Consider the following 27,528-nt stretch of genomic DNA (forward strand, 5'->3'; position numbering starts at 1 on the left):
TTACCTCTCACCCCTCCCCCTTTCAAACTCACTCTGCCCCTGCTCTTGCCCAGGCCCTGTTCTCTCAGCTACCTGGTCTCCCCCAGTCCATGATCCACAACACTGCCAAAAATGTTCTCTCTAAAATATAAATGTAATTCTGCCCTAGCTCCTAAGCTGCCAGGATTCCAGACTGCCTTCAGGCAGTTTCTATCTCTTGAGCGGAATGTAAAACTTTTCCTGCTCTTGCCCCTAAACCACCTGGCCAGCCTCCCCTCCCCTTCTAGCCCCTTCCCCCAAGCAGCTGTCCAAGGGTCTCCCCAGCCACCAATCCACTGGACCTTCTCCGTGAATGCATCCCCCCCTCTATCATCCTGCATTTTCACGCAGATCTTGCCCAAGAGCCCTCTTGAGGAGTGGGACTGCCTAGCTTTTGTTTTCATCCCTGTCTCCCCAGCTCCAACACAGCACTCTGCCTATGGTAAAGGCTCAATCGATGAGTTCACTCCATGAACAAACCCTCTCCTGCCTGGGCTGTTTCGTTAGAATGGCAGGGGAGAATGAGGCTGAGGTCTTCAGACAAGATCAGGCACTTTCGGGGTGGTCTGGCCGTAGACGGTGGGGTCTTCAGTTCCAGCTCCCCCATTCTTCACTCAGAAAAAACCTATTCAACAGCCAGCCACTTAACTTCCGGTCACAACAGGGACAAGGCCAGGTCATACTGACAGCTCAACACAATCCAGTCCTACTATAGGGAAAACAATTCAAGTGTGGGCCCTGCTGACAACAGGTCAGGTGTGTCATCTCCACACATAAGAAAAAGCAGCAGAGTCGATCCATCTTTCAGCATCCCCTAATGGTACTAAGCAGCATGTCTAGCTGGTATTTCAATAAGCCTTATTAAGACCCAATTTTCTTGGGTCTTCTTTCAGATTCTGCAACATTAAAAGCCTCGCTGCTTAATTACATTAGGAGCACCTGTATATATTATGTGCAATAAATCAACTTTAATTTACCACCACACAAGGCTATTCATCTTCTCTGGGTTATTTATTGCTCGGTATTATTGGTGCTGAATTGTATCCTCTCTGCTGTAAGGAAGAACAGTTGGAGTAAGAAAAGCCAAAGCTGTATTTCAGAACGCTCCGGGATGCTGATCACACATGTACACAGCGAAAAGGAAAGAGAAAGAAACATATAAGCGAATCTTGGCAATCTGCTCCTTGCTATTTTCCTAAAACACTCCCCAAACATTTTGATGTTTTCTTTTGCACGCATGCACACACACACCAGTTACCCACTGAAACGGCACAACCTGCAAAACAGGCCCACAGCTCTCGCCAGCAGAACTGAGTATGGGATACACCTCACAGGCGTCTACACCCAGCACACTGACGCAGGGCCCAAATCAGGCACCCCAGCATGGGTAGAGCTGTTTCCCAGATAATCCAAGGTGGAAGACACTTCTCCCTGTGATGGCACTGGGGCCCTTCATTCTTTAAGAATCTGATAGGTACTGGGCCCAGTAGCTCACGCCTGTAATCCCAGCACTTTAGGAGGCCGAGGCAGGAGGATCACCTGAGGTCAGAAGTTCAAGACCAGCCTGGCCAACATGGTGAAACCCTGTCTCTACTAAAAACACAAAAAATTAGCCGGGCGTTGTGGCGCTAGCCTGTAATTGCAGCTACTCGGGAAGCTGAAGCAGGAGAGTTACTTGAACCCAGGAGGTGGAGGCTGCAGTAAGCTGAGATCACACCATTGCATTCCAGCCTGGGTGACAGAGTAACATTTGGTCTCAAAAAAAAAAAAAAAGAATCTGAACAACACTGCCATTGAAGGAGTCACCAGGTTATATGCAGGCTCCATGCAATATTACCACCTGAGACATTCAACACTGAGTCCCAGGCCCCACAACTGAGACTCCGATTTCAACATGCCCAGAAATGGGTTCACCTGATTTTTCTGAATAGTCAAGTCTGAGAACCACTTTCCCAAAGCCTCAGGAACCAGGCTAACCATCCATTATAGAATAATATAACCAGGCCAGGGACAATAGTTCACACTCGTAATCCCAACATTTGAGAGGCCAAGGCAGGAGGATCACTTGGAGCTAGGAATTGGAGACCTACACCTGGGCAACATAGCAAGACCCCATCTCTAAAAAAATTTTAAAATGAGATGGGCATGGTGGCATATGCCCACAGTGCCAGCTACTTGGGAGGCTGAAGTGGGAGGACTGCTTGAGTCTAAGGATTGGAGGGTACAGTGAGTTATGATCACATCACTGCACTTCAGCCTGGGTGCCAGAGGGAGACTCCATCTCTAAAAAGAAAAACTAAAAAAATTAAAAAGAATAGTATAACCAATGATAATATAATTAAGAACGACTTCCTTACCCCTGGCCAGGCTCTAGGCTCAGCCCTTTTCTTCCACTAATTTCTCAAAACAATCCCAGAGTTAGTATTATTATTCTCATCCCCATGTTACAGATGAGAAAACTGAGGCCCAGAGAGATTAAATAACTAGCCCACATCCCATCTCTGTAAGTGGCAAGGCAGTCTGGTCCCTGCCTTCATGCGCTCAACTGGGCTATACTGCCTCTCCGAGGCCAGACTCCCCACCCCTCTCCAACTGGACAGCCACCATCTTTGGTCCTAAGCAAAAGAGAGGGAAAAGTCACCAAGACATCATGGGCTCCACTTCTAGCCTATAAAGCCATCTGCTTCTAAGTCCCACATCTAAAACTACTTCGTGCCAACTTGCTGGCAATAGGTAGCTTCTGTCTCTGAGCTTCTCACTGATCCGATCCAGTGAGCTTCTCACAAGAGCAGGGAGCACAGGGTTGTCAGGCAGCACTCCCGCAGCAGGGGAGCCAAATCGCCGGGAGCCGAACTAGCATCACTGAGTGTTTCATGGCCTCCTCCTTCTCACCAAGGGAGCTGTGATGGACTTTATGGCACACAACTGACTTTTACAAGCACAGCAGTAACCTCCAACTTTCAGCTGATAATTTACCTTTAATCAGGGCCTAGAAAAAAATCCGTGGCCAACTAATCCCCCCAGACGGCTCCTTCCAGGCTCGTCTTACAGACGAGAGAGAGAAATAAAAGGGAAGAGAGAGGACACCAGAGTCCTGGCAAGAGAAACTTTTTTTTTTTAATGAATTCATTTCAAATAAAAGTCCATTCAGTCCATGCAGAAAAGCTAGTTCCTCTGAGTGACACATTTGTGTGTGCCGGGGATGGGAGAGTTGATCATACTTGTGAGCTTGCAACCAAGCTCCCAGAGGCCCAAACACAGGACGGCCAAGAGCCCAGGAGTGCAGAGTCATTCTGCTGAAAGAAGCTCCCACTCTGAAAAGCTCCATAGAGACAGTGGCCTGGGTGGAAATGTCCCTTCTCCCTGCCCTTTCACTTAACCGAAAAAGAAGACCAGCAGGGACCATGGAAATCAAACCCAGGCCATGGGGCTAGCCACCTGTAGGAGGCTGGAGCCTGGACCAGGTGATCTCTCCAGGCACTTTCCTGCTCTTGAATTTCATGAATATTTCATTGTCCAGGTTCCAATCCATGCGGAACAGAACCTCAGAACACACACAAATATTTCCCCTTCTTATAGAGAAGTGACCTACAGTGCTAGACCAATGACCCTCATCTAAGGGTGACTGTGTCCCCCAAGAGACATGTGGCAATTGCTAGTAGTCACAACCAGAGAGGGATTGCTACTGGCATCTAGTGGGTAGAAGACAGGGATGCCGCTAAACATCCCACCAAGATACAATGCACTCCAATGCACCCCACTTCCCCAACCTCCACCCCCGTTAACAGAGAATGATCTGGCCCCAAATGTCAGCAGTGCCAAGGTTGTGAACCCCTGGCCTAGAGCACCGAAGGTAATCAAATGCTCACACTCACAGAGCCTTCCCACGGCCTCCGTTCCCTCCAACACCACTCGCTTCCAGCACCTCTCTAAATTAAGCAAGAATTAGAAACCAAAGCGGCACCATCTATCATCTAGACGCTGGGATCCACCCTCAGCGAAGAGCCAAGGGTCTGCGCTGATGACAGTCAACCTCCCTTGGTCTCTGGTGCACGGTGCTCTCAGGCAGAAACCAGAGGAAAGAAAGACAACCCAGGAGAAGCTGGGACTCTCAGTTCAGCAGACACCAGGGGGGGTTAGGGGGAAGATTCTGTAGAGAAAGACAGGAGGGTACAACTAACCTTTCAGAGCCTGGAAGACTAAAGGGCACACTGGGCCTCTCCGTCCAAAGCAGCAAAATCAATGGTGTAGGGTTTGGTAACCGCACAACCTCCTCCCTGTCCCAGCGACAACAGCTGGGTCCAGGCTGGCTTCATAATCAACACTGACTAAGCACCTAATAGATGCCAGGAATTGTGCTACATGCTCTACAGAAAGTTCTGTCTGTTCCCAGAGCCGCCACCCAAGTCTTACTATCCCCATTTTACAGATGATACACATGAGGCTCTCCAGAAGCTATGTCACTTGGCCAGGTCACACAGCCAGAAGTCAATCCCAGAACTGTCTCCAAAGAACAGGCCTATCTAGCACACCACATTGCCTCTCTCCTCCCAAACATCCCACCCCAGGCAGAATGAAGGAGAAGGAGGCCCAGAATCCTCCCAGAGCTCCTCCTGCTCTTCCTGGTGTCACCCCAGCCCGCTCTCCCACACTCTTCACTACTGCTGTCTGCAGATCATCCAACCACATCTGTCTAGAGGGGCTCTCTGGTAAGATGGCCCAGTGCGTTCCTTCCACTCCTTATGCACAATGGCACTGCCACCACAGGACCCTGATTTCATTCATGACCAGCCAAAACAGACATCCTGCTGCCCTCTAGGCAGGGGCTGCAATGGAATCCATTTGACTGCCAGGCTGGCTAGGTGTGCAGATGCAAAGGTTTCAACAAGGCAGGAAAAGGGCTTTCCAATGCCCCATGCAGGAGCCGAAAGGCAGAGAAGCACCACAGGCCTTTTCCCTGAGCTAAAGTCCCAGCACCCAAAGCAAACCAGAAACCAAACACCCAACACAAACTAACGACCACAGGGAAAAAGCACACGGCCAACCAAGCCCCGGACAGGCAACATTCAGGATTCCAAGACCGAGTCAGGGTGGTCAGCCCCGGCAGTCCTCTGCCCACACATGCAGGCGGCCCCTAACACACACTACTCTCCTGTCCCCACCACACCCCTTCCCCAAGGCTGCCCAAGAGGGACCCATGGAAGGGGTGCCAGGCCAGCAAATCAGATGGTACCCAAACTCAGGCCCAACAGGGCTTCCAAGACGCACAGGGCAGCACTGCCAGGCTTGGTGTTCACTGAGGGAAGCAGTTTGACACTTCCTTTCCTTGGGCCTGCATGCATTTCCCACACTAACACTGCGAAGAGGCATTCCTGGGCTCTTGGGGCCCTCAGAAAGGGTCCTATCACAAAGGTTTAGCAAAAAAAAAAAAAAAAAAAAAAAAAAGCTTTTTGAGACCATTTATTTGTAGGGTACTACAGAGTTGATGAATATGGAACAAAAGGGGTTGCTTTCTTTTTTCTTTTTAAACATCCAATGAAGCAGAATGTGGCTTCAAAACTCTGCTGTGCAAGGCAGTGGCCCCCAGGCCAGCCTCTCTCCAGGCTTTGCTTTGTGTCTGGGCATCACACTCTGGCCAGCAGGATCCGCACTTTGCAATCAGGTTAAACCTACCTCGGCATTTCCATAAGCCGACTGCCACCTCCTCCTGCTCTCTACTGGAAGAATACACCTTTCCTAATTCTGTTTGTTCACCAGAAAAATAAATAAATAATAATGGGGGCGGGGGGGGGGGGGCGGGTTTACAGGAAGGTCATTTTGCCTTAGGAAAGGAACAAATTAAGTCGAGGCCCACAGTGAGCCAGGAAATACATTCTCCATCAGACAAGCGACCTTGGGGCCTTCGGTTTTAGGCGGGAAAGGTCACTGGTAAGGCAGCCCCTCGTTTATGGAGCCCGGATACCAGTGACGCGGTCACCTCCTAGAAGCACAATCACCAGGAGTGGCACGCCAAACTCTTTTATTGGTTACCTCTTAAACACTCCAGAAATCCGTCCAATTCCTTGCAGAACAGCAGAAAACAAAAGTGCTCTCAGCAGGAGGGGGAAGCCAGGACTCGATTATGAGCAATTAGTGAATCAGTGACGCTCGGAGACACTGATTTAGACCAGCAGTTCTTATTAGCAACCGTCGAGGAAAATGCAAGGGCACACAGCTTCCAGGAGAGACAAAAGCTTTAAAGACAATTTTTTTTTAAATCACCACAAACCACCTTCAGAGCCTCCCCCTAAAACACTAAAAGTGTGTGCTCAGTCTGAGGAAAAAAAAAAAAAAACCTATTTGTTGTTTCCTTAATGTCAAAAAACAAGTGAAACTACAACCACCAGTTCTGTCAGTGCACATGAAAATTATTCTCAAAATCCCGGAAATGAGATCAGGAATTAGGTATTAGGCAAAAGAAAGAAAGAAGGGAGGGAGGGAAAGAGAGAAAGAGAGGCTGGCTAGCTAAAACGAACAGCATGAACTTTTTCTTACCGCCGTCAGATCGTAGTTACATAAAACAGACTGGGTCTCCACTCCCACTCCATCCATGTTGAATAAAAAGGTATTGATTCACGTGATAAGGCATATTCTTTAGCATTTTTTAACATAACATAACCCCTCATCATCCAAACATCTATTCAGAAAATCAGAACTACACAACAGAAAGTGAGTGGTAGGAGGCTCGGCTGACGGGCAAGAAAAGAAAACACTTCTAAAAATATAATGATGCTTGATAGGAAAATAGAGTTCCACGTACACAGAAATTCTCAGGAATCCCTATTTGGGGAGATGTTCCTGTAACTGTTTTTAAACGTTCAGTTTCATCCCATGGATTTCAAAACACCTACTAAGAACACAGAAGCTTCCCAGACATGACCGTAGGGGCCCGAACCTTCCAGAAACTTTATTTGAAGCCTGCTAATAACACACAGCTGGGCATACTTTCCCGGCACCCCAGCCTCTCCTGAAAAATGCCCCCTCCCACCCACCTTCCTTTCTGATTTTGTGAATACCAGCGAACCCTGAGACAATGCAGTTCAACGTGAAAAGGGAAAACCGCAAGCTGGCCTACTCGGCGGCAGCCAGCCCCCAGCCTAGGGCCCTCTGCGACTTCCCCTTTACTTGTTCCCTGGTTTGGTTTCTGCTGGGTTGCTAATCTATTTGCTCGAAGCTATTGGAAGAAGTCGGCAAAAGAAAACAAAAAGGCTTTCTTCCTAGCAGGGGGAAAAATGGGTAACCTTGAACCCGAAGAACCCTCCCTCCCCTGAAACACTGGCTACTCTGAAAGTCTGTTGCTATCTAACCTTGAAATGTATGTGCCTCAGGGTACCCTCTGCACTGGGCTCTAACAGGGATGTTGATGGATGCTTATCTAAGAGGAGGGATGCAAACAATTTTTTTTAAGGTGAAAAGAAGAAAATTCTAAGAAACCCGAAGCCAATCTACGCACAGAAGAACCGCCCCTTTCCTCCTACAAGGCTTCCAGAAAGGGGAGGGGTTAAAGAAAGAGAAAATCTGAAAACTAATCACTGCTGAGCTCCATAGTTTTGAGAAATTGTTACCAACGTTTCTTCCCAGGTAAAAAAAAAAAAAAAGGTCATTTTAATTCTAGCTGATGAGGGCACAGGATAAACCCCTGGCCAACTAAACTCCCATCCCCAGCAGATGAGGCTGAGGTTGATCCAGAGGCTACCTGTGCCAACGAGCCCTCCTGCCTTGGGGGCAGACAACACCATTAGGCCCCAAGCTTCTCATCTCCATAGTAACCACCAAAAAAAGTAAAAAGAAAATCAACCCTACACTAGGAGACACAAGAATCCCATCAACTCGGAAACTTTATTCTTCTCGGTAACAGTCTCCTACAGTATTTTAATGAAATACTTTTTAAAAAATCGGGGTCAGAGTGTTTTATGTGGGATTACAGTCAAACCACATTTCCCCATCTCTTCATACTTACTCACTTAAAAATATATATATATGCTGCAGATTTCAAAGTGCGCTGTGACTGCACAGCTGCAGGGAATGAACTTGTCAAGAGAAAAAAGACACAGGCACACCTCTAAAACACATACATAAAGCACACAGGTTTATTTTTTGTTTGGAGTGAGAGACACATCAGTTTGAGTTCTGGGCCAGCAGCTGCACTGCAAACGTTCTGGGAGGTGGCGGGTGCGGGGTGAAAGGCGGGGTGGGGGGAACACAGGAGTGAGCCTCAAGGACAGCTGAAATGAGGGCCACCTTTGAAACCCTGCAGCCAGGCGTCCCCAGGACAACCACCACTGGGTGGAGGACCCAGCACAGCCAACTCAGCTGACTCTTTTATTAAAGAGGGGAAAAAAATTCAACAGGGATGAAAAGAAACCAATACTTGGGCAATGCTCAACACAGCGGGCCCCTTTTGGGAATTAAAAAGGAAAATAAATCTGGGGCCATGTCGATCCAGAAAATCAGAGCAATGGGCTTCCCTATTGAGAGGACACTTACTCCCCTGAAGTTGGCTATTTGTGTTGGCCCTGGATCCCTTAAAGATTGTTTACAAATACAAAGCAATCAATATTTCCTAACCCAAGGGTCTTCTGGATAGAAACACAGGCCTGCTGGGCACAACGTGAGTGCTCCCTCTGCGTCCTCACCCACCTGCTACCCTCAGCTCCGAGCCTGAGATACACGTGCCCCTGGACCCGGGAGGCCCCACCTGAAACACTTCTGGGAGCGCACGTGCGTCTTCCGACTCCTTCAACCTCCTTCACTGGGCTGTTCATCCCAGACGAAGCACCAACTTGGCTGACTTTGGAGCCAAATTTTCTCCTCCCATGCTTTCTCAGGGCCTGGATGGAGATTTTTTTTCCCATGTGTTATCATTTCAGGATTGTTTCTGGTTTGGGGGATTTGGAAGTGGCTATTTCTTTCCTCGTCCTCTCTCTTCCTTTCTTTCCTTTGTATCTACACACATTTTCACATGCTCCTCAAGTGGCTTCAGGTTTGGCATCCATCTCAAACACATCTATAATGGATCAGGAGCCCAAAATCTGTTTCTGATTATAACAGACAAATCAAGCCCCCCCTGAAGCTGGAGGCAGGGAATGGGGAGAAAAAGTTATGGACTCTTTAATGGGTCAGAGTTACAAAGGGCCTCTGGGTTCTGCCCACAAAGGAAGCACTTCAGCCCCGGGGGCTGACATTACTGACTGACCCAGCCCGGCCTCTGCTTAGAAACTTCCCAGCACTCACTCTGAGACTTTACTGGCCAGATTCCCCCATTAGCAAAATAGCAAATTCACGAAGTCCCAGTGAGTTTGAAAGGGAAAAGAAAGGGAGTGGAGAGGAGGCACAGAAGCCCCCTCCTCTTCCAAAAATGCCAAGCCCCCACACAGAGAACACAGCTGCGGGAAGATTAAAAACATTTGATTGTTTAAAGAGGTACAGGGGGTTACTGGACATGGGCAATTTGAAATTAAATACAACTCTCGTCACAGCCGTTTGCTGTTAAATGTGAACATGGTTATTTTAAAAGCAAAATCGCCCTGCCAGAGGACGGCCATTCAGCGAGGGGCCCAGATCCCGCCTCAGTGATTAGAGTCATAAGCTGGCCACTGAGCTGCCCTGAGAGCAAGTCTCTCCTAAAGACATATTTCCCTGAAAAAACAAGTCTTGCCCCTCCCCACCCCGAGCATAAAGTAAATGCTTTAGAGAAAGTGAATAACATCTTGTCGCGGAGGTAAAAGACTCAATTATAAAACCTTCAGAAAGATTCTCAAGGAACATCTACCTACGGTGACAGAGACTTACACAAAACCAAAAGACAAGCTAAAATATTTCTCCTCTATCCACCCCTACCTACTCCTACCCCTAACAAAACAGAAGAAGGAGGAGAGGAAGCAGGGGAACGGGGGAGAGACTGCCATAAGATAATGATCTCGAGGCCAGGGCACTTATCTGACATAAAGCAACCTCCTCCAATCCTGAAAGCCAAGCCTGCCACACACACACTCCTTTATCATCTCAGTACGAATAATGGCTCGAGAGGCCAGCACTAATTTTAGTATCAGATTTATTATACAGCAGGGGGCAGGAATTCTTCAGGCCCGTGCCTTGTCTCTCCATGCAGGACTAAACTGCCTCAGGATGGCTCCTTGGAGGAGCAGCAAGGCTAACAAATAGAAACTTCTGGATTCCTGGATTCCGGAATCCTTGGAAAATACGGGACTGGCCCTCCAAGCTGCTTCCCAGTCTTTTTAAGAGCTCCCACTCTGAATAAAAGACCACAACATACATGTCACTTCTTGTCTGAAATGAACCCGTCACCCCAAGCAAAGACAAGAAACTCCAAGGTCATAAAGCAAGGGTACCCCAGCATAGCCTGAAACTGAAGCCGGCAGTGACAACTCCTAGTCTCTCCGCTTTGATCTCATGGGAGATAAAGCTCGGGAAGTCAAAGCGACAAATTTAAAATGTTGACATCCTCAGCCAGCCCCGCCAACCTCAGTCCCCGCAAAGTCCTAAATGGATGGAAGACACATTTTCAGGCTGTTTGATCTCACTCAGGCTTCCCCACCTCCAGTTTCTGGACATCCTTTTGTCTGTTTTGGCCCTGATTTTTCTCCAAGTTATCCCACAGAGCAGCACTGTGCCTCGGCAGTTGTCAGTCAGCCTGATTGCTTTACTCCAGAAGGTCCTTTTTACACAAAAGGCCTCACTGAGGCAGAACGGGCTCACCTTTGATTTGCTCACCTCTCACATGTAAAAGCAGCTCGTACGCCTCTCCCAAGCACGGCTGCACTCGTGGAAAACTGAAACGCAGTATATTGGGAAACAAGGCTTTTTAAAGCATTCTCTGGAAGGCAGGATTCTAGCTTGGGTTCTGCTCGAAGAAAGAGCTAAATGGAGCGAGCTGGAACGGAATTAGCCTCCGAGAACCCAGGGACGGAGGGAGAGCGGCGATACCAATTTGCTAGAAGGGATTTGGAGAGTGAACGAAGAGAAACGTTTGGATTTCAAAGATAGAAACAATTCACTTTGCATCATTTTCAGTCTTTGGAGTTCAGTAGGGAAGTATTATTATCAATCCACCAGAAAAAAGGAGAAGAGTAGCCCACACGGGCTCAGAATTGGCTGCTGATGGCATTGCAAGTAGTGGAGGTGCTGAGAACGGGCACTGTATCCCCACATGATGCTCTCTACAGATCTGGCTCTCCCTGGCTAAGTACAGCCTTCAGCCCTCTAGACAGGAACCTGCTGGACCACAGGGGAGCAGGCCTTGCCACTTCTTCCCGTGGGTTGAGCACACACAAACTAGCAAACATCAAACACCAATAAGCCCTCACACACCTGTTACGATATTGCCAATATCACTTCTGGGGGGATAGTAATTATGCCACAATTTCACGTCCCTGACTTACCAGGCCACACATGACAAGACTGCATGGGCACCTCTCCCTTGGGTCCCTGGCCTGGGCAGAACTCACCGGAGAGACCCTGGATTGCAGAGTGCTCTTTCCCCAACACCCATCTGACTGGCCATCGCCACCCTAAAACTCATTAAGGGCTCCCCATGGCCTAAAGCAATGGTCCCCATGGTAAAGTTTGGGAAAAAAAAGATGAAAATTTTTATGGGTGCTTAGCTTTTTTTCTCATCCTATTTTGTTTTTAATTATTTGCCTGATTAGGAGGATGCTATTTTAGTACAGAAGTATATATATATATATATATCATTTATAAATAAATACCTACACAGTGCAAGCTCAAAAACAAGTTTACCAATAGGGGCCCATCATTAAGAGTAGGCCAATCTCCAGCCAAGGGGCTACACTCAACCCCCTGAGCCAGTCACACCTGCCCTGTCTCCTTCATGGGCCAACACTCCCAATCTCAGGAGGTGGGGGTTGGGGGCTCTGCCCACACCAATGAGAAATCAAATTTGCCTCTCACCTTTAACACTTCCTACTCCTCAGCTAACCAACTACCAAGCTGATGCTCCAATTCTCAGATGCATCCCAAACCCATCTGCTGGTCTCCATCACCACCTCCAAGAACTCAACCAAGCAGCCATCCTTCCTCAAGCAGATCGCTGCAACGATCTGATTCCCCCATAGCTACCTGGGGTACCCACAGCCACTCTCCATGTAGACTCCCAGAGATATTTTCAAAACGCAAACCTGATCATTTCTCATCCCTTAAACTCTTAAACAGATGGGTTCCCCAATCCTCCTAGGATAGGAATTTTTATCCCCCCCAATGCAACTGTGGCCTCACCTCTCCCCTCTGTCCCCTTCACTCTCTGCATTCCAGCCACCTTCTCTTTCCTCAGCACATGAAATGCACCATGCCATTTCCCTCTCTACGTCAAGCTCAGCCTCTGTGCTATTTCTCCAGGAAGTCTTCCCAAAACCCAAAGGAAATCTGGTTTTTTTGTTGTGATCTCTTTAACCTCCAATGCATCTTTGCAGCATTTATGGTAATCACACTTTCATCATGAATCAGTCCAGGCACTGTGGCTCCCACCTGTAGTCCCAACACTTTGGAAGCCCAATGCAAGAGGATCACCTGAGCTCAGTAGTTCAACCAGCCCGGGCAACAAAGCGAGCTACCCATCTCTACAAAAAATTTTTAAAAAACTAGCTAGGCATAGCGATGTGTGCCTGTGGTCCTAGCTACCTGGAAGGCTGAGGCAGGAGAGCTGCTGGAGCCTGAGAATTCAAGGCTGCAGTAAGCTTTGATTGTGCCACTGCACTCCAGCCTGGGAAACAGAGCAAGACCTTGGAAAAAAAAAAAAAAAAAAAAAAGAAAGAAAGAAAGAGAGAGAGAGAAAAGAAAAGAGAAAAGTAGTGAATCATGCAGTAAGTTGTTTAATGAACGTGCCATTGCCAGCCACCAACTCCACAAGGGCAGCAGGGACTGAGTTGCCATTCCCCAGCTTTGGGCCTGGTTCAGGACTGGAGCTCCAGATGTTTGTTGCATAATGAGCAAATCAATCTTCCCTCTGCTCTCCTCTGCACATTACACCCCAGCCTATAAGGAACAATGTGCTACACCCATCAAAAGCCAAGCTAACTGCTCCCATAGTTCCCTCAACTTGGAGGATCTCCTCCTCTCTCTCAAGATTCAGCTCATGAGGCCTCCTCTGCGAAGCCTGCCCTGCTTGCTCCACCCTCTGTGCCCCTCCTGTGCACGGCCACAGTCCCCTCTAGCTCACATCCTGGTTTGTACACCTGCCTCCCTGCTAGCCTGAGAGCAGCAAGAGGACAGGCTAATATCTGATTCTGTCTTCTCCAGGCCTAAGAGCATGCCGAGCAACCTTGCGGGTATCTATACACGGCCTGTGTTGTGCTCATTGGCATAGATTCCCCCTTCCACCTTCCCTTCCAGAGAGTAACGATAATAGTTCACAAGTGCTAAGGCTTTTCCCACCTAGAATGCCTATAGGTCTGCCTGAAAAGAAAGCTGAGATACAGCCGATGGACACCGGCTCTCCACACAAGCACTGGCATCCACAGCTCCAAGTCCCCAGTGGCCAAAGGGCCTGCACCTGCCCCCAGTTCAGAGTTCCTCCTGCACACACAAGGCATGAGAAACAGGTGCTGGTGCCGACTTAAAACCATGTCACCGGGAGGGAGAGCATCATGATCAACAGTGAATGCATGAGGGCTTCATACCTGGATGATGGGTTGAAAGGTGCAGCAAACCACCATGGCACATGTTTACCTTGTAACAAACCTGCAGATCCTGCACGTGTATCCCGGAACTTAAAATAAAATTAAAAAAAAAAATCTCACCAAGGGGTGGGAGGCTGTGGGGGGACAGACGACTTAGTGGGAAAGGAAGCAATAAAAAGACAGAACTGTCTGCCAAACACACATAGGAACACTCTGAAACAGCAAACGGCCTTTGATCTGCTCTGCCTCAGTCAAGCAAGACTTAAATTTCAGATAGTACCAGGCGTGCATTCCAAAACCTAATGTGGGTCTCCGTGTTCCTTGGGGATCGGTCCTCCTCTTGTCCCTCCTTCCCGTCTCCTGCAGTGAAGTGGTTAATGTCAAGCAAGGGGAAACCCCAGTCCCCATCTCCTCGAAGCTGGATGGTGCAGGGCACTTCATCGCCTAAGTTCCAGACCATGCATTTGGGCAGGCCTTGCCTCTTTTGCAGCAATTCTCCCTCTGTGGGAAACTGTTCAAATCTGAATGTCAACCTGTGGAGCTCAAATGTTTTCTTTATTTTTCTTTAAGAGGCAGGTCTTGCCCTGTTGCCCAGGCTGGAGTACAGTGACGTGATAATAGCTCCCTGCAGCCTCAACCTCCTGGGCTCAAGAGATCCTCCCACTTCAACCTCCTGAGTAGCTAGGACGACAGGCATGTACCACCTCACCTAGCTAATTTTTGGATTTTCTGTAGAGACAGGGTCTCACTATGTTGCCCAGGCTGGTATCCAACTCCTGGCCTCAATCAGTCCTCCCACCTCCACCTCTCAGAGGGCAGGCGTGAGCCACCACATCTAGCCTCAAATGTTTTCTTGATGAGGCCCCATCTAGTCCGAGACTCAGTTCAACTCTCAGAACCCACTGGTCAAATCACTATGGAGTTCTTAACAGTAAAAGTAGCACCCAGGAATAAAGTGCTAGCCACCTCCCAGACACTGTGCTCAGTACTTTATGAACACTGTCTACTGTAAATATTACAACAATCCTGTCAGGTAGATGCTCATATCGTATCATCCCATTTTACATATCAGGAGATTGAGAACTAGCAAAGTTAAGTGAACTCCCCAAGGTCAAGCAGCTAGGAAATTATTAGGCCAGAAAGAAACCCTAAGACTGCCTGCCTCCTAAGCCTCATCTCTTAAGCCCTAATCACCACTGCTTTCCCCAACATGCCCTCATTCTTCCCCCCATCTTTGGGGAAATTGAAACAAGGAGCTGCAAGGCAATGTGCCTGGGGTCACGTTCAGCACATCAGCACTGGGCTAAGAGACCAGGAGGCAGAAGTCACTTCTAGGCTGGGCCTGGAACGTTCATACCCATGGTCTGCTGTATACTGCCTCATGCCCCAAACCACCCTGTCAAAATGAAAACCAGGCCAGGTGCAGTGGCTTATGCCTATAATCCTTTTGGGAGGTTGAGGTGGGTGGGTCACTTGAGGTCAGGAGTTCGAGACCAGCCTGACCAACAAGTGAAACCCCACCTCTACTAAAAATACAAAAAAATCAGCTGGGCATGGTGTAGGGCGCCTGTAATCCTAGCCACTCAGAAGGCTGAGGCAAGAGAATCACTTGAACCCAGGAGGCAGAGGTTGCAGGGTGTCCAGATTGTGCCACTGCACTCCAACCTGGGCTGGAGAGAAATTGCATCTCAAAAAAAAAAAAAAAGAAAGAAAGAAAAGAAAACCAACCCAAAACCCCAGTCCACAGAAAAAAGATCCCTAACATGATGCAAGCTAAGAACAGGTCCCTTCATCTCCAGGTCTCCTTTCTCCTGACTGTGCGGTGGGGCTCATTCACTCTCTCTGGCCTCATCCTTTCTGCCACAGTCCCCCAGGAGACCGGGTCAGCTCTGGGAAAACACAGGAGCCAGGGAACCTTGAGCCTCAGCACAAAAATGAGGTGCCTTCATTACCTGGCATTCATCAGGGACTTGCCTCAGAGAAATTCAAGCATCACCCAATTTGGAAACCAAGGAAGTGAGTCATGCCCCTTTTAGGAAGCTAGAGAGATGACCTTCCCTTACAACAAAGGAAACTAAGGCAAACAGCAGCGGCCGCAAGCTGGGGAAGGTAGCAGCTCAGAACCCACACCCACCCAGGCTCTCATTCCTCCCTCAAGTTCTAGGAGAATGCTTTGCACTTCTTTGGTAATTGGTCCCTCCTCTATCTTTCTCTGCATATTTCTTCTTTCGGCTTTTAAATCCAGAAACTTTCACCAAAAGCAGACACATGCAAAAAGGAGCCAGCCACATTCGTGACAACAGTTGAAGCTACCTCATCAAGCAACCGAGGTCTAAACTGGCTCCTAATTAATATTAACCCTCCAAATCAGAGTCATGCTCAGAAAACCTTGGATGAAGAGACGCCGGGCGGGAGGGGAATCTCCAATTTTCTTTTTACTTCATCTGGAAAATTAAGAGCACTGCTGATTTGAACAAGAAATCATCAAGGAAAGCAATCACAACTCCGTACGGCCCATAACTCGATGGACTTGGATGTGTAACCTGCCACTTTCATGTGCTGAAATTAAAATGATTGTGGCAAGAATAGCAATGATGACACGGGTTTGTCCCTCCTCCTTCAGCCTTAGAAAACGTAAAAACCCCTGCAGAAGCTTCTGAAAGAGATCAGGTAAAAGATCATCCTTCCTTGTCAAAATAAACCAGACGAAAACTGGCCAAAGACTGTGTTATGCAGCCCTTCCCAAAAAGATGGTCCCCCAAGACTCTGTCTCTCTGGGGGATAATGAATTTGAGGGAGGGGAGGGGGACAGTGAGCCCAGAGAACTGAAGGAGGGAGGGGCTCCTGGAGACCCTCCACTCCAAACTCAACACTTATTTGCTGTTTCTGCATTAATTACAATAAACTGCTTCATAGCCTAGTGATCCCTTAATGGAGCAGCAAATATGGCTTTTTCCCTATAATTAGTCAATGTAATCTACTGCTATTTCCCTCCTCCCCGCCACCCCTTCTATCCTTCCCTTTCCACCCTCTATACACTAACGTTCACACGCTCCACATCCCCTGCCCAGGATCCACTTATAATCATGATTTTGTTCCCTGTTCCCAGCAATACCTGGTAAACTCCACCCAACAGACATGAAGTGAAGGGGACCCACACACAGGGGATGCCCTAAGGTGTCTGGGGGCTTTCCTAGCCCTGAGGATAGGTCTGAGCATCAGCATCTCCCAGGCCAACGGCTGGGAACAGTGTTCATTTCCTGAGCTCTACCAATCTTATTCCCACTCACAGGACAGGGCTCATGGGTTTGTAGTTCAAAACCTAATACTCTGTATGCCCAAGCAAAAGGTTCTATGAAAAAGTAACCCTTGCCCCCAATCCCAAGGTTCTCCCTCACTCCCTCCTAGCTGGGGCTCTTTCATGTCTGTGAAGTTACTCCCTCCTCTTGGACCATCCAGCCCTGTGTTCCCAGTTCTCACCAAGTGTCAAAGGAACAAAGGCATCTTCAAAGGCTGGGGACACCATCTAAGGTTCCTGACTAACTGAAATGATTTCCCTGCCCTCGAAAATGTGGGTTTTGTGAAATGAAGCTTGCTAAAACAGCCCTTTGGCGTGGAGATGAAGGATAACAACATACTCTTTCATGGTCTGCTTTTTCTCTACTCAGCCCTCTAAGGACTTATCAACTAACTTCAGCTATTCTCATCACCAGCAAGAACAGAACACGTTGTATCTTTCCCATGTTCAAGATGGCTTTAAAAATTCTCTTTTGCGGGTTACAAAGAAAAGAATTCACATTTGGTCAGTATCCACCATACGCCAGGTGCCTTATTTATAGTGGCTCATTTAATCCCCACAATTCTATTATTCCTCCTTTTTTTAAGTGCAGAATTAAAGCCTAGAAAGGCTGGGGCACCTTCTTGAAGTCACAGAGTTTGTGGCAGTTGTCAGCTTTCAAAAGTAGGTCCCTCTGAGTCCAAAGCCTGTGCTGCCAACAAACCACACACTTTGTTACAACACACACGTGTCTGAATCCGAATCACACCATAATTGTACCCAAGTCACGTATACTCATATGCATAAACACGCAACCATGTGTGTGTCTTCTTTGGCATGTCTCAAACATGACCTAAGGAAAAAGATGAGGCAGAAGACAGCAGTACTTACAGTTCTCCAACTACAACGTAAGGCAGACATGGAGCATTTACCCCAACCTGCCACAGGACGCAACCCTTTCTAACCACACCGCAATTTACACACCCATACACTTCCTTATGCTGCAGACACCGTTCTAAGCACTTTAAGATGTGAACTCCCATAATCCTTGTGACAACCCCAGGAAGGTGAGACCGTCATCACCTCCATTGTACAGATGATGAAACCAAGGCCGAGAATATTTAGATAGCTTGCTCAAGGTCACCCAGCTGCAGTGGCAGAGCAAGAATTCAAAGTCTGGTTCCAGAGGCCATGTTCTTAAACCCTCAGCTAGAATACCTGCAGAGAAAGTAATAAAAATAACGACAGTCAGTGAGTAAAATGCAGGGTGATGGGGCTGGGTGGGATCCAGCCTGTATTTGCAGCTTTGTTTTCCCATATTCTCAGGCCCCCACCTGTATGACATCACGTCACTCACAAGCTGGTTTTATGATTTCTCTATTGTGAACGAATTCTTCTATTTGAATCTCTCCTGTCAATATCTGAGACAAGACCCAGAAGGCCCAAAGAGCAGGTCACTAGGAAGCTTTTTCGAGCCCCACATAGGGGTAGATGTTTGAAAATGCTAAAGTTCAAATTCTCAAAGCACTTCCTCCGACACTTGGGAGTTTTGTCTGGGTAGCCCTGAAAAAAAACAGTCATCTCCCATTAACACAATCAGTCCTTCTCTTGGGATACCCAGGGGGTCTGATCATTCTCACTCTACCATCTCTTTATGACTTGGGGAAAGACCCAGGTGACTGTTTCCATGGTACCTTCTACTCTAATCCACTGGGGTCATGCTGCAGAGCGGCAGCTTGGAGGGCTAATGCCATGAACGCGCAGGCTTTGAGCAAACAGGATGACGTGGCGATAAAGGCAATCACAACATGCTAACGTGACGGCCTGCCAAACACAAGCTGCCCAGGCAGGACTTGTGCTCAGAAGAACTTCAACTGCATTCTTTCAGCAAGTGCAGCAGAAAAATTCATAATGAGGTCCCACCCACCCACACCCCCACAATGTCAGTCTGTTCTGCAGTTGTGCGAATCCAGTAAAAAAAAAAAAATTTTTTTTAATAATTTTTAACAAGAATATGGGATGTGTATGGATGTTAACCTGAACATCGTGTACTGCAGGGAAAAACAATGATCACGTCCAAGGATTTTTATTTTCAAAGCAATTTAAGTAAGGCATTCTGCCATAATCAGCTTTACTACCCCTATTAGTACAGGAAAACAAGTTCTGAACCTGGCTCCCTAGTGAAAAATGCAAAATTTGTATAATTAAAATTATACTTGTGAAATTCAAACACACTTTAATTTCCTAAGGGCCCCCTAATCAAGTCAGAAGTTCTTACTAAAACCAATTATCTGCTTTGGAAAACAGAAGAGGCAACATATACACGTAGCAATCTTGTGGAGACTCACAACCCAATTTTTCCTAGGTGCAAGCATCCTAATTTGATCCTTTTTCCCCAGGTAGGAGAGATGGTGAATCCACTAGTTAGTTTTTATTAAGTAGTATATCTGAAAGTTGAAACATTTTTTGTTTGTTTGTTTGCCTCGAGCTATAAAAAGGACATATTTGAGAGATATCCCAGAGGGAACCGAGTTGAAAGGGATTAAAGAAAATAGACTGTATCAGGAAATACACACACTGTTCCACACACTCCACTGTACCCCAGGCCCCATCTGGCTATTTTTCTTAAGATGTCAAGTAGTTTTTCAAAACCCTTGCCTAGTACTGTTTAGAATGGTCACTCTAATGGCACGGTGAAAAATGGAATGAAAATACTCGCTTCCTTGGTGAAACCAGTTTGCAACTGAGCCAGGTCCTCTCAAGGTCCTTCCTAGCCAGGAAATCGGCAAGACCCAGGTCTCTCACCTTCTGCCCGCAACGTTGCAGCTTTTCTTGAGTAACTGGAAATTCTTGCACAAGAGCAACATGGAAATACGGATTACTTTCCAAGACACTAAAATATTTAAGAAGCAGTTGTTGCAATGTTTCATTTATGCCACCAATACGAAGTGCCATCGATCGAGGGCCTTTGGAGGGGCAGGATCTGTACACCCACAGGTTTTCTTTCCCGTCTCCCTGGAATTCATTTCAGAAATGAGAATATTGACTTTTCATACTCATGGTTTGGTGTTCCAGCAGTGCCCAGCTCTGTGACGCTGGCCTGACATGCCGCCCAGCCAGGCTCCAGCAGGTATCCAGAAAGCAAAAATAAAATGCCTCTAAGTTGAAAACTTTACTTTTCAGCAGGGGGGAATAAAGGACAAAACTCAGCACACGCGGCCATTCTAGGGTGGCGAACACCACAGTGAGCCTGAACAGGGTTTGGTGGTAAAAAATTCCATCTGAAGACTTAGGAAACACAACTTGTGCATGCACAAACACACAGCGGTGCCCACGCCAGCATGCAGAAGGAAACAGTGAGCTGAGAGCGAGTCATGGGAACTGCTATTTGGCTGGTTCCTTGCCTCCCTCCCACCAGAGCGGTCACCTCATTAATGTCACTCAGCATCACATTTTGCTACACTAGGTCTTTCTGCGCCCTGCTCCCCTAGGCAGCCCAAAAGCCCACTTCCATTGTCAACTTCTCTGCTTTAGGAAATTATCAAAAGCTTTGATGGGAGAAAAGAAAAAACTTTTATAGAGCCTCCCTCCTCACTCTTTTCCCTCCTCCAGTTTCTTTTCTTTGGTGCTTTATTCAACATCACTACACACACAAATCATGCTCTGAAAGTCGTTTACAATATGTCAGCTTAAAAAAAAAAAAAAAAAAGATTGCAGTGGCCCGTCTATTTTGCAATTGCCCAAAGAGAATAATTCATTTCAGTGCAGGGTATGGATGAAGCCCTGAATACATTCCTACACCATTTTCTGCCCTTCAAAACAATAAAAATGTAAAAACCCAGACGAAGGAAGGCCCAAGGTGGCAGGAACGAGAATCTCTTGACCCCCAAGGAATTTATTCTCCTAGATCTTCTGAAGCACTCTCTCCCCAGAATGCATCATCAAGACCATTTTATTAGATTTTTCTAAACCCTTGAAATTGTCACATAATTGAAACAGAAACAGCAATTTAGAGCTCTTGAATGGATTTCTTAAAAAGAAGACTCTGCGCTTGCCCAACATCCCCCCTCCTTGGCTGCCCATACCCCTAACCTAAATTTAAGGTCCTTGCACACAAAACCCTATTTATCTTATAAATCCTCTCCTGCCATAAAAGTTACACATTCCCCTAATGCCTTAGATTTCAGGACGTTTGAGAGAAACTCATCCCAGACAACAGGCTAAAAAAAGAATCCATTAGCATTAACTTGCCTGTCACAGCCAGTGACAAATAAATGAATGTGATGCTTTCAGATCAGTCATTGGTAGAGCTACCCCCAGGCAGATAAAGACCAGTACTGGGAGAGAGAAGACTCATGCCGAGACCTCTCACACAGCAGTGTCTCAGCTGTTCCCTAGCTGCTCCCAGGGACTTTACTCTCAGAGGCAGCAAAAACACAGGCATCAGATACAGAAAAGGAAATGAATTCCTAATGCCCATCAAGCCTCCCCAAGATAAAGGCTGCACGCTATCTCGCCTTGAGAGCCAGGACCCCACGAGCAGGCCAAGCCACTGACACGGAATTTTCCAATCTCAATGTGCTGTTCTATCCCTCACCCTAGAAAGGAGCAACAGTGCTAATCAACGCATGAGCTGCTGGGTTAGAAGGTCCTCTGATGATGGGGGCTGTGCCATCTTTTGGGGACAGCTACAGATGAGGAATGCTTATACTGTAACACAATGTGCAGCTATCACTCTAGGCCATTCATATGCATTAACTTAGTCCATCTGACCCTTAGCAATTCTACAATGGAGGGACTGTTGCTATCCCATTTAACAGGTAAAAGTCGAGGCACAAAACCACTAAATGACTTGTCTAAAACGCCATAGCTGGTAAGTGGCACTTACCCATGCTAAACAGGCTCTCAGAAAATAGGTAATCAAAATTAACCTGAAGCTTTCCAGCTAGACTATCACAAACTCTATTCCTCAGCCTGAGCATTTCATAACCATCAGGCCAAATGGTCACCTAAACTCTACACACTCATGTTGGATGCAGCAAGGCTTAGCACAGAGGAGAACAAGGTCTGGGGATTCAGAGACTTTGGTCCAAAGGCCAACCTTGACCCTCACTAGTTCTATGGTCCCAGGAAAGCTGTTTGCCCACTCAGGCTGCAGTTTACCCACCTGTCAAAAGGAGATACCGACTATTTCAAAGGATTGTTGTAAGGATTAAAGGATATTAAGTATACAGTCTCGGTACTATGCCCATAACATAAAAACTCACAAGAAATGACAGTCACAATTTACCCATGTAACTAACCTGCACATGTACCCACCGATCCTAAAAGTCAAAAAAGTTAAAATAAAATAAAATAAATAAAAAATAAAAAAAAGAAATGACAGTCATTATTCCGAATTAGGATTTTTCTTTTTTAAGTATTCAAAATCTCACAGCTAAAATAAAGAAGGATAGCAGCGAGGCATCCACCCTAAGGCTAACATTCCAGATGGTTAGAAGCTTGGTGCTATCTTCAAAAGAAAGGGAGAATGGAAGATATCTTATTCTACTCCATATGCAGCTGGACCGACCAAGTGAGGCCGCTGCTACAACATATCATAGAGTGCTCTGCCCCAAGACCACACCTGCTCACTCCACATCACACAGAAAGCAGAGATCCTGATTTAAAAAAAAAAACATATTCTTCTCCAAGCAGCCACTCAGCCAAAGGCGACCCCAAGCAGATACCACCCATGAAGTCAAAGGTCAGACTGCTCTGAGCCACAGGACACACAACTGGCATTACACAAGCAATCTGTGATGTCCACATCAAGAAATATCTCACTGTCTACACATGGTGAGGTCACGATCACAGCTGAAATGAGGATAAAGTACAGGACTTTGAAATTGTGTCTCTATCATGGTCTCTTGTTAAGGAGGAAGAGGAGAAGTTAGAAGGTAGAAACAAGAGAATGAGAGAGCTCTTTGTAAGCAGCCACACATCTCAGCAGTGGAGGTGGCACCTGCCAAGAGCATCACTCCTGAAGAAGAAGAGTCTATAGCAAGAGAGACTCTGACCAGAGAGAACACAGTCTGAATTAAGCTGAAGCCACAAGCCCAGGATGGAAGTTCTCCAGGCAACTGCACCAACCACTGTCCTATCAGTGACCCCAGCTTCTATACAGATCCAAATGAGCTCAGCGCATCCCACAGAGCATCTCCATATACCCGCACAGACACACAACAGGTTCCCCAGCACCTATCAGTTTGCTTTGCCTGGCCCTCAAGGCCTTCTACAATCTGGCCCCAAGCTACTTTGCAAGCCTCATGCCAGACTACTCTGTAGCACACACCCTTTGCAACACCTGCACACCCTGACCTTTCTTAGTTCCCAGCAGGAAGAAAGAACTGCATTCCTGCCATAATTCCTTCCTACCTGATCTTCAAGATCTGGGGCAAAGACCACCTCTTCCTAGAAGCTTAGATCGCCCTTCCTCAAAATGCTGTTCCCACCTTTTTTACTGTGCTTATCCCATCCTCTCCCGTATCACAGGGCGCCCCCTCCTCCTAACCTGAAGCTAATGTCCTTAAAGACAAGAACTGTGTTTCCTCTGTCATTCTTCATTCCCTCTATTTAAATGGAAGTCCATGATGTACAAAGGTGCAGGAGTAAGGGCTAAGGATGGGGGCGGGGAGGGTTATTAGTAAAATATGCCTGTGTCCAATGGAAGAGATGAGGCATGAACCTAAATATCATAAAACTCAGAACAAAGTGCCTGACACCGTCCCAGGTGCTGAGCAGAAGCTTGGTAACTTCTGAAAGTGACACCTGACTGTACGACAAGATAGGGTCCACCTCACTCTTGCCATCGCTCTTCCCTGGCTTTGGTGACCACACCTGACAGCATGTTACATACTTACCTGTTTGCTCACTGCCTATTTGCCCCACTAGAGCAAAAGTTTGGTGAGAGCAGGCACTTTGTCATGGTCTCCACACTATCCCCAGAACTTTGCACAGTATCTGGCATACAGTCGGTGCTTGTTTGGTGAATAAATGAAAGAGTGAATGCCTAGCACAACACGCAACAGATGTATGTGCTCCTTAAGTTTTTGCTAATTTATTTTTGGAAGGGGCTTATCCAAAGAAAAGGAAAGTGCTGTGGAAATCCAAAGAAGTATTACTGCTTCCACAAAGAAGCAGGGTCAGCTTCATGATGATGATGAAGCTGCTTTCAAAGAGGGGTCTGCTGTGTACAAAGAAGGGAAGGGCAGTGCAGAGAGGGAAATCTGCGAAAGGACGAGTTTCTCAGGGAAGGGTGAGCGTTCAGTTTCAAGGCAGCAAAAACTAGAAGAATTGAGAGATAAGGTAGAAAAGACCCCGGGGTGCAGATTTTGAAGGACATTAAGTATCAAGCTAAGACATTGAGACTGTGTTCCGTGTGCATCAGGAGCACTGAGGGTTTCCTGAATCCCTGCAAAAGTGGGTGCACGCACAGAGTTGGTGATTAACAAGGATTAACCCAGCTCTTGTTAAATGAACACACTAGATCAAATGGGAAGAGAGAGATGACGAACTACATCTCCCCTGTGTTCTTGGGGCTCTTGGCCGAAGATTGTTCGGGTTTAAAAATACAAAATAGGACACGAAGAATGGATGCCACCCCAAGAGGCACTCTAGATGGTCAGCTGGTTCCTCCGAGACTGCCTTCTCCTCCCTTCCTGGGTGGCAGAGGAGGCTCACCTGTCTGCCAAAAATCATCTGACACAGAACACAGGAGCTTCGTCGTCCTAGGAGACTGACCTTAACAATGAAATGAAAGCATGTGAGGAATGGCCAAATCCAGGGAAAGGACATTTGTAGGACAAGGTGCCCCTCCTCCTTGAGCTGACACCTGCTACTGACTTGGAACACAGGAAGGAGCGGTGCTCACCGACAAGAGAGAAGCTAAGCCACTAATCCTCCCAGGTCCTCGCTGTTGTGGAAAAGGGCTGCAGACACACCATCGCATCTTCGCTGGGAATGAGAAAACCCACTGGCAGGCCGGTTCACGGTGGCTGCGGAGATGACAGCTGCAGATCATCCAAGATGGCAAGATGCTAGAATGACCTGACCCACAGCAGCAAGGGAAGGCCAGATGCTGAAAACTCACCTTTCGCCCTTGAGAAGCTGCCAAGAAACCACTCCCCCAGAGCATGAGGTGTGCATGTACATGCTCAGGCTGCCACTGCACCCATCTGGACGCATGATCAGCAGAGAACCTTCCAGGGCCCTGAAGCCACATCAGAGGACACGATGGAAACAGGAAAACCTGGCTGCTAGCTCAGCCCTCTTACAACCTAACTGTGAACCTGAAGCAACCAACGTAACCTTACTGGGTAGCAGCCGCCTCCATGGTGAAGAAGGCAGGCCGGATTTGGTTCGTTCATTTAGTTACTAAACACCAGCCACCAACAGTTCCCTGCCCTCAGAGAGCTTACATTCCAATTAAGATTTTTCTTCAGTCATTTCACCATTGTACTTTTTTTTCATTCTATTAAAATAATTCTATGCCCCGGCATGGTGGCTCATGCCTGCAATCCCAGCACTTTGGAAAGCCGAGGTGGGCGGATCACCTGAAGTCAGGAGTTTGAGACTAGCCTGGCCAACATGATGAAACCCTGTCTCTACGAAAAATACAAAAATTAGCTGGGCATGATGGCAGGTGCCTGTAATCCCAGCTACTCGGGAGGCTGAGGCGGGAGAATTGTGTGAACCTGGGAGACGGAGGCTACAGTGAGCCAAGATCTCACTACTGCACTCCAGCCTGCATAACAGAGCGAGACTCCATCTTTTAAAAAAATAATAATAAAAATAATGATTCTGTGATAATAAGATCAACAGACATTTTGGGGTGCTATTTTATGCCAGGCTCCCAGTGAAGAATTTTGCATTTATCCTCCAAACAATTCCAGGTGGTGAGTACTATATTCTCCCTCTTTACAGAGGAAACTGAGGCTTGGGGAGGCTTAAGTGACTCGCCCTTGGCCACCCCGCTGCGACTGAAGGCAACTAGAAACAGGTTAAAGAAGTGAGATCTCCCTGGATCAACAGATGAGGTTTTGGCCTCTAAATGTTAAGGAACAAAATGACAATTCGGAAAAGGTGGAAATGTTTTCTTATACACAAAGATAATTAAGACAGATGGTGAGTAGATCCAGACCTCGCTCTTGCTGAAAGATGTTAAGGAGACTCTTGGTTCCTCGACACACAAGAAAAGAACCCACGAGCTCAAGCAAAACTCTTCCAGGCAGCCAACACTCCAGTCCAAAGGGAGCAAAGAAAGAACAGGGAGTGACGGATCCCCATCATCCTCGTGTCTCCAAAGGCTTCAAATTAAGTCATCTTTTTAGAGGAGCATGATCATTTTAATTTTTAAAAAGATAAGGAGGGGAATCTTACATATTTTACAAAATGAAATAATCATCCAGAGAAATAGGAGGATATAGAATGAACCAGTCTTCTTCCCCTGATCAAAATACACTTCACTAATTAACGGCCTCTAGTCTCCAAAGAGTCACCCCACTCTACTTCACTTGAGATGTGAACATTTACATCGCAAAGGGGGATAAATAAACTGCAGGATTCAAAACCTTCCTTTGGTGGCTCATTAAAATTCTGGCCTAAACAGATTTTTATTTATATGATACATTAGAGAATATTATGACAGTACTAATATGAAATCTGTTCTTCACTGCCATGGATTTTCTTTCGTTTTAAGTTACAGTTTCTTTCCACTAGTCTTGTTTTAACACCTCCACGGAGTATCTCTCTGGCGAGCGTTAGCAAGGAGGGACAGCCAGAAAGCAGAGAAACGCATTTGAACTGAAACACACACTGACATATCATTTACAAGCTCCTTGCCTGGCCCACAGGGAGGGGCAGGGTTCCCTCTGCCACTGTGACCTGAACACAAAAATGCAGAAGTTTTATTGGAGGGAGACAAACAATAAATAAATCACACTCAACTTAAAGTTCTATGCTCCTGCCAGCCGGGTTTTGGCCCCCAACACTAACTCCGGTCTGAAATCCTGATGGCCAAGCTCAAATTCTGTTGGAAAATCACCGTAGACAGGGAAGACACTTTCTCCCCACCCAGTTCCAATTCCCAACCACCATACAACCTTGGCAATTACTCTGTTGTCTCACTGGGGTTAAGCAACTCCAGAACCATCTGTAAAGATGGCCTGAGGAGTCAGATGGAAAGATACAAGACAGTGTCTCACACTGGGATAACATGACGGGGCAAGGCAAATCACCCAGGCCCAGGAACGTGGAACTTCAAAGTCCTAGGCCTCTGGCTATGGTGCCCTCAGCACAGCCCACTGACCTCTGAGCCCATCTCCTGTTGCAGAACAGAGGGGCCATCCCTGGAGGTACCGCAACGGCGTGGCACATTGGTGAAGGGCCCAGTTCCACAGCCGGGTTGCCTGTGTATGGTTCCTAGACATCCATCTGTGCCTCAGTTTCCTCATTTATAAAATGAGCTAATACTAGTAGTCTCCTCATAGGGCTGTGTGA

General features: G+C 47.1%; 1 protein-coding gene across 19 annotated transcripts in view; it reads right to left on the reverse strand.

The window, feature by feature from the left end:
- Nucleotides 1-27,528, reverse strand: part of MSI2 (musashi RNA binding protein 2) — a 431,033-nt gene that overhangs the window by 395,444 nt on the left and 8,061 nt on the right. Inside the window, exon 5 of one of the 19 annotated variants that reach the window (XM_054256240.2) lies at nt 6,553-18,207. The exons of the other annotated variants lie outside the window; for them this stretch is intronic. Coding sequence (XP_054112215.1) covers nt 6,553-6,609 — 57 coding nt within the window. The 5' untranslated portion in view covers nt 6,610-18,207. The remainder of the gene's footprint in view (nt 1-6,552; nt 18,208-27,528) is intronic. 19 annotated transcript variants of the gene reach the window in all.

This window comes from Callithrix jacchus, chromosome 5, assembly GCF_049354715.1.
Source record: "Callithrix jacchus isolate 240 chromosome 5, calJac240_pri, whole genome shotgun sequence".
In the NCBI taxonomy this organism is placed as follows: domain Eukaryota; kingdom Metazoa; phylum Chordata; class Mammalia; order Primates; family Cebidae; genus Callithrix; species Callithrix jacchus.